We start from the raw sequence: 12,767 nt of genomic DNA, 5'->3' as shown, positions 1-12,767 counted from the left end.
CGCCTGTGTGACAAATTGTTGCAATGCATGTTCCCAGGTTATAACAACCATCTCATTTGTGTAAGACCAGCTGATAAATCACATTCATCGTTTGTGTGTCTGTGTGTGTCTGCATGTGTACGCAGCGGAGGGATGCACCACTGACACTGTCTACTATTGATCAAAGACAAAGGAGAAATTGAGGACTGGTGGAGAGATTTTCTTCTCCTGGTGCTTAAAACTTTTAGATTCAAAGCCTTTACACCACTGTAATGAAACCAATCATCTCCCTGTTTATCAACAGGCACCAACAAAACCACACACCCGCCATCTAATACTCTCTCAGTCTTTTTTTTTTCCTCTAAGAAGAGTATAACCCCTCAATTCTCCTAATGAGGGAAAGAGAAAAGCAATTTTCCCCAGTGTGCTTCCTGTTGTTTTCCCCTGTGGTCCCTCGGTTTGCTCTCTCTCCTCTTGTTGCTATCACTTTCAGCTTTGCTCTAACATGGTTTAGAGTATGTCTCCTTAATGGCCATCTTCCTAGCCTTCTTTTCTCTGTATCCCTCTGTTTCTCACCCTTCCACTCCCCAGCCATGTGAGAGGTTAAAATATGTCACTAGCACATAACCGAAGCCAAAATCACTCAAATAAAAGCACCGAACAGGGGATGTAAACAGGGTGTTACTCGTAAAACAGAGCCCACAACTCTTGCTTATTTAGGATGAGATGATATTCCAGAGACAATAATATTTAAGGGAGCTATTAAAGCTGCCAAAGGAAAGGAGGATAAATGGATGCAGTGACAGTTGGGACAAATAACGCACGAGCATTAAAACAAAGAAGGAAACAGGGAAAGAAAACGAAAACCTCAGCAAATCAAAGGTGGAGGTAAAAGTTAAGTGAATCAAAACAGCACACAGCAGTGGCAAACTCTCTTCATATGTGCCTGTCATAAAGATGCCCGATGTGATAAATAGGCCTTTATTACTTTTACTATCTTTCCTCACATCTTTTCGTCTAGTTTCTGTCCTCCCTTTTATATGACCAAACGCCTCCCAGCAGTGCTAACATTTCAGCTTTTCAAACACTGCATGAATACTCTCAAATCTTTTTTTGTCCCTCTGGAGCAAAAGAAAAGACCCATAAAATCCATTTGCATGAAACCACTCTGCTGATTACTCAGAAAAGATGTACTCCTCATATGGAAAATAAAGTAACGGTGCTAGATATAAACCCTACCTGGCAAGAGGAAGCAGTTCCAGGTTATAATCCACTAAAGGCAGATGTAGGCACTCCACACATCCCCATTAAAGTGGCCTACTTCCTCTGACAAGCTGGTGTGTGAGTGTTTGTGGCTGGCTAGCTGGGCTGGTGTGTGTGATGCTGTCAGTGTGGGCTAGGCCAACTGAACTGTGCAGAGATACGGAAGAAGAGAGAGAGAGAGAAAGCGCAAGAGAGAGAGAGAGAAAAGAGAGAATGCCCAAGAGGCTAAGAAGGTAGACTCCCGAGCTGCACAAACAAGTGAGAAGGAAACGGGGGAGAGGGAATGAAGGAGAGGGAGGAGACAGCGATAATGAGAAGAGACAAATGAGCAGTGTGAGCTCAGACAGAAACACGTGGTGTGTATGTCCAACAATCACACTAACTCATCTGTACTGTCCTCCATAATTGGACGTGTGTGTGACAGACATGAGTGTACATATTGTGTCCATTTGTGGCTCCACCCCCCCCCCCCCTCCCAAACTCCATTTCTTGGTGAAGCCATTACAGCCAGGTCCCACAGGATGCACAAAGGACACAATGGACACATAACCACTGTAAACACACACAAGCAGTCAGAAAACATATCCATCTATCTTACACACACGATGCGGCCACAAAGTCACAGAGCAACCATACATGAAATGGGAAAGATGTCATTTTGGAAAAGCTTCCTATCTCAGAGGGACAGATGGTGCTACAATATCTATAACATTGTACGATAGCAGAAATAGCAGCTAAATTCGACTTTAAAAACCTAAATCTAGCATTTCTTTGGACACTAAACAGATAATATTTACAACATGTGCACGGGATAGCAGGACCTGTAAGTACTACATAATATCGCTCTAATAAATGGAGGGATTTCTGTATGTTTATGTGTGCTGACTGTTTTCTTTTCCTATTTTAGTCAACTTTCTTCCAACTCGCTTGTAACTTCACAGGTGTATTGCTGACAGCCAAACAAAGAGCACATTTAATTTATTGCTGTTTGGATTCATATTGCTAATTATAAATATAGGCAAAGAACACATAAACACACACAGATACATTATTAGAAACAATAAATAAAGAAACTTCTACCTTATATTTAAACAGATAAATTGAGGAGTTCTCAGCTGCTATGTACAGCGCCATGTGCTAACGTACTGTGGCATACCCCTGGAAATAATATTCGCATACTATTAGGGTCATACACATACTAATGCTTATGCTTAATCTGACTCCATAGATGATTCACACTCTTCTGTGACCTCATGTTTGTGTCACCAATTCAGATAACATAACTTAAAAATAAACCTGCACTCGCTGAGACGTCTACCTTTGGTGACGCAAACATGTCTGACACATGCTCAGATCACCTTATACACATGTGAAGACCTCACCTACAGACTTAACACAGTGTCTGTTGTACTTCGCATGTACGATGATGTGCAACCTGACTTGATCAATCAGCAATTATATTGACATCATTTTCTACACTTCTTGTCAAGGTCACTGTAGATATGTGTCGTGTGGCTATTTATAGATGTGTTTGCACTCCATAAACGCACTGAGTCACAGCTTGCCTCAACATCCTAGACTTGATGACATGAATGCACTTTTTTTTTCTATTGAAACAAAGCCTCAGTGAGCTTGAGGTTAGGAGGGATTTTACTGTACAAGCTTTGTAAGAGAGCTAAAACAGAATGTTAGTCTACTTGTACCTAAGCCACGCTTATGTTGCAAATAAGACAATAAAATGAAACTGTGGTAAATCTGCAAAAGTACCCAAAGCATCACTGCTTGACTTAACTAGCTAATAATAAAAAAGCAAACTAGTTATATCAATTATGCTAAAGCTCAAAAACTAAACTTAATGTTACATTTAAAAAAACAAAAATTAAAATTTTTTTTTTAAAAACAGGCTGAACAAATCTGACCAACCATTCAAAGACAACTTTGGCTCCTTGACAAATTTTAATACTGAGGTTGTATAATGAGTAACACAACCACCATAATGCAATGTGATAACTGTGCTAGGTGCCTCTGATAAAAGCTTTAAAACTGAATGGCAAATATGAGAAGTGTTAAAGGAACCTTTAATAATGAGACATAACGGATCCACATGACACTCTCTTTGCCCCTCGCACCAGTTCACACATTCCTTCCCTCTCTCTTTTCTCTCTTCTTCTGTCACTGTTATCACAAGAGCCTCTCAGCACTACCCAGGAGAAAGGTTGTTTTTTTTTTTTTCTTTTGTCGCCTTAGTGACAAGGAACATTTGACATTGAAAGGTAAGAGACACACCTGCTGTCTCTCTCCACATAAGTGCTTGAGTCAATACTTATCCATCACCGACAAAAGTCCAAGATGCTTGGCTTCATATGCTGAGGTAATAGTTCAACAGTGGTTAATGTGAGAAAAAGAACTCCAACAGATCACAATAACATTAAATAAAAAACAGTTATAAAGTTTCTCCAGTCGCAGCAAATTTCATCGATTTCATGTGCAGAAGGTGAGAAGAAGGTCAAGTGTTTTCCCCTCGGTAAACAAAAGAGGTAATTTGTCAGGTTTCACCCACACACTCATCTCAGGACTCTGCTTTTCCATTGTGAACGTGGCATCAAAAACTTTATAAAGGCCAAAATTTGAATACGGTACTTAGCAAATAAGTTCATTTTTCATTCTCACAGTAAAAAAACAGAGGGGGGAGAAAGAAAAACAAAAGGGGGATTTCACGAGAAACAACTCCTGTCTAAATAAAATGTTCATCAAAGTCCCTGCTTTCACTTAACATGGTATTTACAAAACTAAACACACTCCCGCAGTCAAATCACACACACTCAGGCATTAGGACCATATTTAACAAGCATGCAGACACAATATAGAGAAAACAGTGTGACCTCTGCAGCAGTATTACATAAACATGACATACATTACCTTAGACACCGGCATCGGGACACGCAGTGTGCTTGCTTGTTTCAATGAGTGTTAATATTGTTGTTGTGTGTCCTAGAGTACTCCGAAGAAGAGCACAGTTCATCCACACATACACACAGCACATGTGCAGTGCAAATACTAGATGCAGGCTGCTAATCCACTGTGACCATATGTCTTTTGTTTCCTGTCTGTTATTCAGATATTGTGATAGTGCCTTTTTTCTCCTTCTAGTTGTGTTTCTTGTCTCTGCTCTTTCTGCAGCGGTCCCAGCTTCTACCCCAGCTCGGTGATAACGTGCGCGCCAACGTGTGTGCGAAAGACAGGGAAGAGAGGGAAGAGGGGGTGGGAGGGGTTGAGGCAAGAGAGGGGGTGGGGGGTGGGGGGGGATCCGGTGAAGGAGGGGGACGATGCAAAAGAAAGACAGATGGAATCGGGGAGAGACAGAGGTGTGAGAGTGACAGCAGGAAATGTAAAAATGTGATGTGTTAAAAATCACGGAGGGAGCGCCGGTTAGGAAAAGATCAAATGCGGCGAAACTCTGGAGATCGAAGCAGCAAGAGTCCCTCATTCCTCACCCTCTCTCTCTTTTCCACTACGTGCTATTTTTAGAAGTTGATCTGCCGCAAATCAAAGCCCCGAATCAAAACCTATCAAAAGAGCAGGATGTTAAGGGCCATGACTTTCACACCTAATAGGACGCACACACCAACCTGGTCCGTTACAATGACCATGCATCTGCATCAGACCTGGAGAGTGGCATGTAAGCTATTCATCAGGCCTTATCTAATCATATCATGTGCTAATACATAATAGGCTTCACAAATAGTTATTTTAAACACTTGTCAATTACACTGCACAGATGCACAGCTGCCTCTCACAGTTTCTAGCCAAAATCATTCCTGAGAAAATGTATCCAGACGTGACGTGAAAAAGCAGGATATAAACTTAATGGAAATTAGAGTTCAGTGATTGTTTTTTTGTTTTTGTTTTTGTTTTTGTAAACCTGCTTCAAAGACTCTTTTTAGGCTGTGGCTGAATGCATAAAGTTCTCAGTCTCTCAATTGTCATATTAATCAAAAATGTCCTTGTGTCAAAACCATCCTTGGTAATTTGCACATTAGAATATTATCCCAGCTCCATTACATGCTCGGTGGAGCACACGTCATTTTTCAGAGTAAAGAATGTGCGTAATTAAAACCCAGAGTGGATGGATTTCATGCTCTGCATTACCTTCTTAGGTCTGAGTCTGCGAGGCTCTTATCTATACTTCCTTCTGTGCTGATGCATTACCATTACATAACACAGTTATGAATAGTTAAAGGTGAGCTAAAATAAAGCCAAACATCACTCCATCAGAAGGAAATCATTAATTTTTAAAGAAAGCCAAGGGAATTAATCTAACACCACAGACCACAATCATTAACATCACTCAGCCGTTTGTGTGTGTCTGCGTGTGTGTGAGCGACTGATAGAAAGACAGTTAGCGAGGTCAAGTGCAGGGGAAACAAACACAGTGACACATGGAAAGGAAGTGCAGTGAACAGGATTGACCTGTGATAACAGAGAAAAGGCCTTTACACATCGTAGAAAAAAGTACACGATATTCTGAATTTTTCAGATGTGAACTTGTTGCGTAATGTTTCTACATGTGCCAAATGTGTTGCATTTTTGTGAAAAATCTTTCTCAAAAAATGTAAACACTGTAAAAAACTAATAAAAGTAGACATCAGACGACAATGAGCTGGTCCTGATGTTTCTAAATAACAAAAGGAAGAACTTGAGAGTCTGAGTTCATCCAATTCTCGCAAGAAGGAAGAATTTCATGCTAAATCCAGGAGTCGAAGCTGTATCATGATCAGTTGTTGGCAGAATTAGGACCACATCTGAAGAGGTGTACGCATAATTTCAGACAGTGTGAGATAAAATACAATTCATTTACTATTTCCATATCATTGTATATTCAGTATCGGCGCACATTTTGAATTACGATCGTACTTGTTACCAAATGCAGTGGTCTGATTGGTCCAAACTGTTATTCACATTGGAAAAAAGCAAATTGGTATCTGAAAAAAAATAAATGCCAAAAATTAAGCAAACGGCTACATTAAGAATAGCTGGGCCGGAAAAATATTTTTAGTGCATGAGATATTCACACAAATTTTATGCGCCTGGTGCATAATGGCATTAAGAAGAGGGAAGATTATATTTGAAGAGGGAACGCACAACAAAACAAAAGCCTGAAAAACAGAGTTGAGTTAAAGTTGAACTTTTGTCAACCACTGAATGTATTCTTATTTTCCTAACTATGAATACAGTACCACATTACTGACATCTCACCTATGTCTCAATTTCTCACAGTCCAGCTTTGATGAACAACTCTGCAAAACTAAGGAAAGTTTAAGATTGCGGCATTGCTTTATCATCGTCAGCCACATGCACACAAAGTGGACAGTCGTCCTGGTGATTATGAGACAATAAAATCTCTACAAATAATTTTTTTTTTACAGTATTTAGTCCAAATCAGAATCAGAATACTTTATTAATCCCTAAGGAAATTATGTGGTTAAATCTAAAGGAAATAGCGTGGACCACTTATAGCCGGCGCAGCGAAGCATAGTGCATCCAAGCCTCTTAAAAGATGACTACTGAGCAGCAGCAATGCCATTAATTTATTATGGAAAAATCTTTTTGGATGATGAAATCTAATTAAAAATTATGATCCACTATGACGTTCCTCACATCTGCACCATTTGGAGTTGTAAATCTGGATGTCAAGACACCACATCCCAGAAATAGCATGCAATGTGCCTCGTGTGAGTGAGTGAGTGAGCGTGTGCATGTGTGCGAGGGAGAGCAAGCAGCCACAAGAAGACAAATGGAATTCATCCATGTCTAATTAGAGACAGTGAGGGGGAAAGTATGCATCTGTTGCAGACAGAGAATAAGAGCAGGAGAAATGTCAATCATATTAACATGTGCTGGTGCAGATGTTTACCATATTTCACTTTCTGTTTAGATACTTTAAATTTCCTCTCTATAATTGTAAAGTCGGCAGTGATCTTGGAAGAAGTTCCGCAAAAAAAACTGCCTTTTATCCGACGTGTTATGTAAATATTAGTATTTAAAGTGTTTAGAATGGCTCACTGAGATGACACATGCGCGGCCACCCCTCACAGCTCACTCCTATCCTCATTGTGTACCCAGTGAAAATAAACTGTCAAAAAAACTACACACTCCTTCAGCAACTTGTTAACTTTCTCCTCGCTCTCTCTGATGTCACTCCCGGCCTCCTGAAGATGACTATCTCTACTAAAACTCACTCTCTGTCAGCTTGGAGACCTACTTCTCCACTTGGACTAGTGTCACTCATGTCTGCTAACATAATTGTCTCCCTGACAAGCTTCACTCCTTGTGAGAGTTCAGCTGAGACAATGTTTTGTGCACGGTGATAAGCCATTGTTGTGCGACAAAAACAAACTTCACTCAGGTCTAGGACAAATCTGCTCTATAAGCTCACTGGAGCAATAAGATGAGGACTACTGATCTCCTTCCAAAAAGGCTACATATGCATGACTCTTAACTGTGAAGAAATGTACTGGATGTTTAATAGTTTAATACTTAATCAGACTAATAAATAATTATCTAAAATATACGTTTAGTGCACTCATGCTGCATTCCATTTATCTCTGAATCTGGATGTTGGAGCTAGGCGTGACGACATGCTGGAGTTGACCTAATTCCATAGTATTGTTCAGAAAAGCAAGGAAAAAGAATTTGTTTTGCTACTCAGTAAGGCACTCAAAAACTCCACTGCGTAACATTCACAGACAAAGCCTGGTCAATGCTTTGAGCATGGCTTATTTTGTGAGTCTCAAATACACAACAAGGGTAGTATAGATTACTAGTTTTACAGTTTTAATAACATTTCTGTGGACAGCTGCTATCCTGGATTGTGAGGTTGGAGTAAATAGAACGAGATATTTACCAGTGTGTGTGCTGTGTCAGAAAATCTTGAAATCTTGAATGACTAAAGTGCTAAAAACAAAACAAATATTGTGCTAAGCCACTGAATCCTAAACTAAACTGGAGCAATCAGCCTATTTTTACTTTGTGTTCCTGCTTAAAATGCAGTGTGCCCCAGAGGTGAGATATGCTACTTAATAGCTGCAGATTCACTGACAGCTCTTATCTGTCCCTGAACTTCATGTTTCTTTGATAGCATGCATGACTGTGCGCCTGAGCTGGAGAGGCATGGCAGATTAGGAAAACAATGAACAGGAAAGGATCGCCACATTTTTATAATTCATCATGAACCAACAGCCTGACAAGTTGAGAGAAAGTGAGCAACAGAGGAAGAATTAGAGCCGGTCCTCGTCGCCCTACGTCACCGCTTCTCCCAACATAAATGCTGCATTATAACCCCTTCAGCACTAAAACAGATTCTCATAAATGTGAAATGAGACAGGATGAGAACAGAACAAGCTGCCTTCAAACTTCAACACACACACACTTTGTTCATTAGCAGAAACCATCTTTTTTTTCCACTGTTCACGGTGCTGATGTAGAAAATTTATGCAACTTTTACTGCAGATAGTTTCTGACTCAGAGAAGGAGCGCCAGTACTGCTCATCAAATGCAAACTGTGTGTGAGCTCGGTTGTCATTTTCAAAATGGGCAGCCCTATTTAAATTCCCATCAAGTATGTGTGTGCATGGGTGTGTGTATGTGCGTGTCTGTTTATGCAGCTGTGCAAATTTATTTTTTTCTTGAAGCTTAGCGGCTAATGCTGCCCAAAGAATGCAGAATGTACCGGAAGCTTTCCAGTGAAGGAGATAACACACTTTTAATGGCTCTGGATGAGTTTAATGTTTTTTGTGTGCATGAGGAAAAAGGAAAGTCTACCTTTTTAACCTATACAGTAAATTATTAGTTTATCTGGTGCTTAGGGATCATGATTACTTAGATTAGTTATTCAAGACTGCACATTTAAAACGTAAAAAGCTCGCCAATTTATGTTGCAACTGTGGTGTTTTTAAATGATTTTATTTTGAAGACCTAAAGCAAAGCAAAATGCATTGCTTACAATGAGCTTGCCATTCACTGAGTTCCTTAAAATGACTTGATGTCACATTGTAACATGATGTAATGTGGAATAGATATGAAGGGATTTCAGACTGTAAACAAATTAGGAGAGCAAAGCTCTAGTGTGTCAGCAGGTTATCAAAACACATTAGTATCTAAGGGGCCCAGACCTCTAAGAATACCTTATAGGAGTTCTTTGAAACTACTTTTTAAATAAAAAGTGGACCAGAGTTGATGTTTAAGTCATGAGAAGCTCTTGTTTGATTTGTCAGAATCAGAAAAGGCTTATTTCTGAATGAATTTAGAATTTAAATTAACTGAAACGAAAACCTAAAATTAATCTAATGCAAAATGATTACTCTTTTGAGCATTTAAATTATGAACCGACCATGTTTGGCCTCTAACTGGCACATTCTGGTATGTCAGGTTATTAAATTTCACCAGCTTTTGTGCAAGTTTCTGCCTGGGATCATCCTCTGTTGTTCCACCTTTTGACAACATCTGCTGTATGATATCATGTCATCCCGCTCTATGATTATTTTAACCTCCTCTCTAACCTCAATCTAACTCATGGCCCACTTTCCTTGACATTTTCTTGATCTGCAACTTCACGACAGATTCGACAGCGGAGGGCTGACAGAGTGAGCGTGCATCATATTTGCAAGTTAATGATAAATGTTTGCTGTGAGCCGTCTGTTCAATATGCTGACAGCAAATGGAGCTCTGCACAAAACAGACATGAAAGTCATCATCGTGCCCCACTCTCATTAGGACTCGGAGATTAGAGACTCCTCAATAGAAAAGAGGCTTGTGTCCAAATTTTTCCAAAGGGAAGCATTGAAAAGTGTTAAGGGACTGAAGGAACTAGGGCAGCTGCTGACATCAACACTGTGACGAAATAATCCCATTTTACGGTTAAACATGAATGAAAAACCTAACACGAGTAGATAGTGGCTTCTGCAGAACGCGTGTTTTCCCTCTGGAGAGGATTCTGCTCTCGCTGCACATTTGAACACAACTCTTGAGGAAGGTGCATGCTTCAGTTAAGTGCAGATTTACTCGGCTTTGTGCATGAGAGGAGAAATACACTTTCTGACACAAAGAAAACGGTTGAATCAATGGATAATTTTCTAAAGCGCCTTTACTGCTCTTACTGCTCACTGGCAGCAATACACACTGCGGATCAAATACATAGTCTATTCGCTTTTGAAAATAGGTTCTGGTGTTGATTCAACAGTAACAATAAAGCAGAAATGAAGTTATTGAAGTGCCACCAAAAGAAATGCTCTCTTACTCCGACGTCCTGAAACATGAGAGGGTGTGTACTTGTGGTAATCAAGGAAAGCTTGTTGAAGCTGTGTGAAGTTTTCCTTTGAGCATATTTTTACACTGTGAAAAGAAAAGTAAAATGAAAATGTAAAACAAAAGAGGACAAGAATAGAACTTGTTTCTCCTGGTTGGAGGTTATATCTTTGTGCTGTCCACCACCCCACTTCCCTTCTAACCAGTACTTTTATAGGTTTTTGGTTTCCTTTACATCCAAAATGACACTAAAAGGGTATCCAAGTGTGTCGGAAATTGAATCTAAAATATCATTTTCTAATGATTTGATTGTGAAAGTGTGTAAAATGTTCAATTTATTCGGAGAAATGTGTAATTTTCTCACTAATTTTCTACAAGTTAGGTCTGATTGACATTTGAAACTACCTTTTGATACGCGTCCTCTCCTTTGTGGTAACGTGAAACAACCCAAGAAAACTTCCCAAGATACACAGCAATGTTACCTGGATATATATCTTTTAAAAACTTCCATGCAACACTGCTGATACTACTTTTCCTCATATATCCCATATTTGACAAAGCTAATTTGCATATTATTAAATACATTTGGAGGTGACTGAATACAAACTATTTGCCTCTAAGGGACTCTAGAGAAATGCAATCAAAAGTGAACTAATTTGGCTAGATGTACAATATTATGATTAAGCATGTATTCCCTTGCCTTCGGGACTGCGTTCAGATTTCCATTTAATAAGGGATTACAATAAAATGTTCTAATAAGTGCGCACGGAACAGGAATAACAGGAGTGATCGCACTGGGCAGCGCATGTACGAGACTGCACCATCAGGGTTTTCCAGGATTTGTGATGAATTTTAAAAACTTTGTTTATGTATGAAAACGGCAAGAACTGCCTCGAGCATTTTAGCATGTTTTGTAAATACGTTTATCTTCAACGAAATCTTCCTCTGCCTCCTGGTCTGAAAACACTGCAGGTTTTTGCACTGCAGGTTTAAAATGAGTGACCATAGAGAGGTCACTAAAAGTTGTTCTGTCTGTACTTGACTTGCACCGCCACCGTGTCCGAGCTCCCTTACGCCATGTTTTGTTTCTCAGATGTTTACTCAGTAATATGTGCAACATTTTCAGATGCATCTTCCCTGGAAAATGAGTTGACGCAGCTCATGTTTCAGGTGTGTACTGACTTAGTTTGTATGAAAGGCCAAAGCTGAGGAAAACAATGAGTACAACTGAGCCTCTTTCAGGCACGGGGGAACTTAAAGACTTCACAATTGAAAAAGTGATAAACCTGGGAGGTTTCTAGGTCACATCTGTGCTAAGACACTGTTTTGTCAATACAGTTTGCATAAACAGCATCGACTTACGTGACTTAGCATGCTCGCAAAGTTGTTTTGCTATTGAGCACATCGAACACTGTCGTGTGTGTAAATGTGTTCATTTACTCAGCAGGGAGCGCCTAATTGGCACTGACCCTGGGAGGACACAAGCAAGGAATCCAACTTTCCACGTAGTGTTGATGTGGAAAGATTCAATACATCAGAACATTGTCCTGCAAGAAAAACACTGTAGCAGTGGAAAAATTGTTAGAAAGATATCTTAAGTTAGAAACAGCTTGTAAGTGTTTATATGTGCTGAAGTTGATAAAGCTCATGGGAAAACAGTAAAAAAAAAAATAGAGGATAGTCTGACTGAAACTTCTTAAAAAGGGGAAAGACATATGTACATATGTACATATGTACATATGTACATGTGCAATAAATACACATGCATGTAGACAGAAGAGAATGAAAGATGAAAGACTGCCGGCTTGTCAGTCTTTCTTGCTCTCTTTCATGCGCTGATGAAATGAACCCTTAATGTACAACAGGTGTGCCATCCACACACAAGGCTATTTATCCCTTTTAATCACCTTTCAGCTAAACTCAAATGAACTGGGTAGCACTCCTTTTAAACTGATGAAGTGAATGAGCTGTCTCTTTTGTTTATCAAAAATGAAGGAGGAAAGGAAAGGAGAAAAGGAGAAAAAAAGTGTTAGAAATTAAAGAGGAAGGAAATGTGAGTGGTGCTCACAGAAATGGTACATCAAATAATCAGTCAGATAAAACCTAAACAAATGAATGCACATTACAGACAGATGTGCATTCATCTTTCTTAATAATAAAAAGTGCTTCGTATGATGCCATATTTATGTCAAACTAGACCTCTTTTTTCCCAAAAAAAGAAA

The 12,767-nt window shown here is 39.5% G+C and overlaps 1 protein-coding gene across 5 annotated transcripts in view; it reads right to left on the bottom strand.

Annotated features, from left to right (window-relative positions):
- The window catches only part of rgs3a (regulator of G protein signaling 3a), a 130,831-nt gene that overhangs the window by 45,667 nt on the left and 72,397 nt on the right, over window positions 1-12,767 (bottom strand). The window contains exon 1 of one of the 5 annotated variants that reach the window (XM_039614805.1): window positions 4,162-4,263. The exons of 3 other annotated variants lie outside the window; for them this stretch is intronic. In XM_039614805.1, the coding sequence (XP_039470739.1) occupies window positions 4,162-4,176 (15 nt within the window). In that variant the 5' untranslated portion in view covers window positions 4,177-4,263. Of the gene's footprint in view, window positions 1-1,218; window positions 1,359-4,161; window positions 4,264-12,767 lie in introns of those variants that run through there. One more of the 5 variants, XM_031754704.2, reaches the window with a different exon arrangement.

This window comes from Oreochromis aureus, linkage group 7 (genome assembly GCF_013358895.1).
Source record: "Oreochromis aureus strain Israel breed Guangdong linkage group 7, ZZ_aureus, whole genome shotgun sequence".
NCBI classification, from domain to species: Eukaryota; Metazoa; Chordata; class Actinopteri; order Cichliformes; family Cichlidae; genus Oreochromis; species Oreochromis aureus.
Note: the sequence above shows the minus strand (reverse complement) of the source record. Positions and strands in the feature narration are given on the sequence as shown.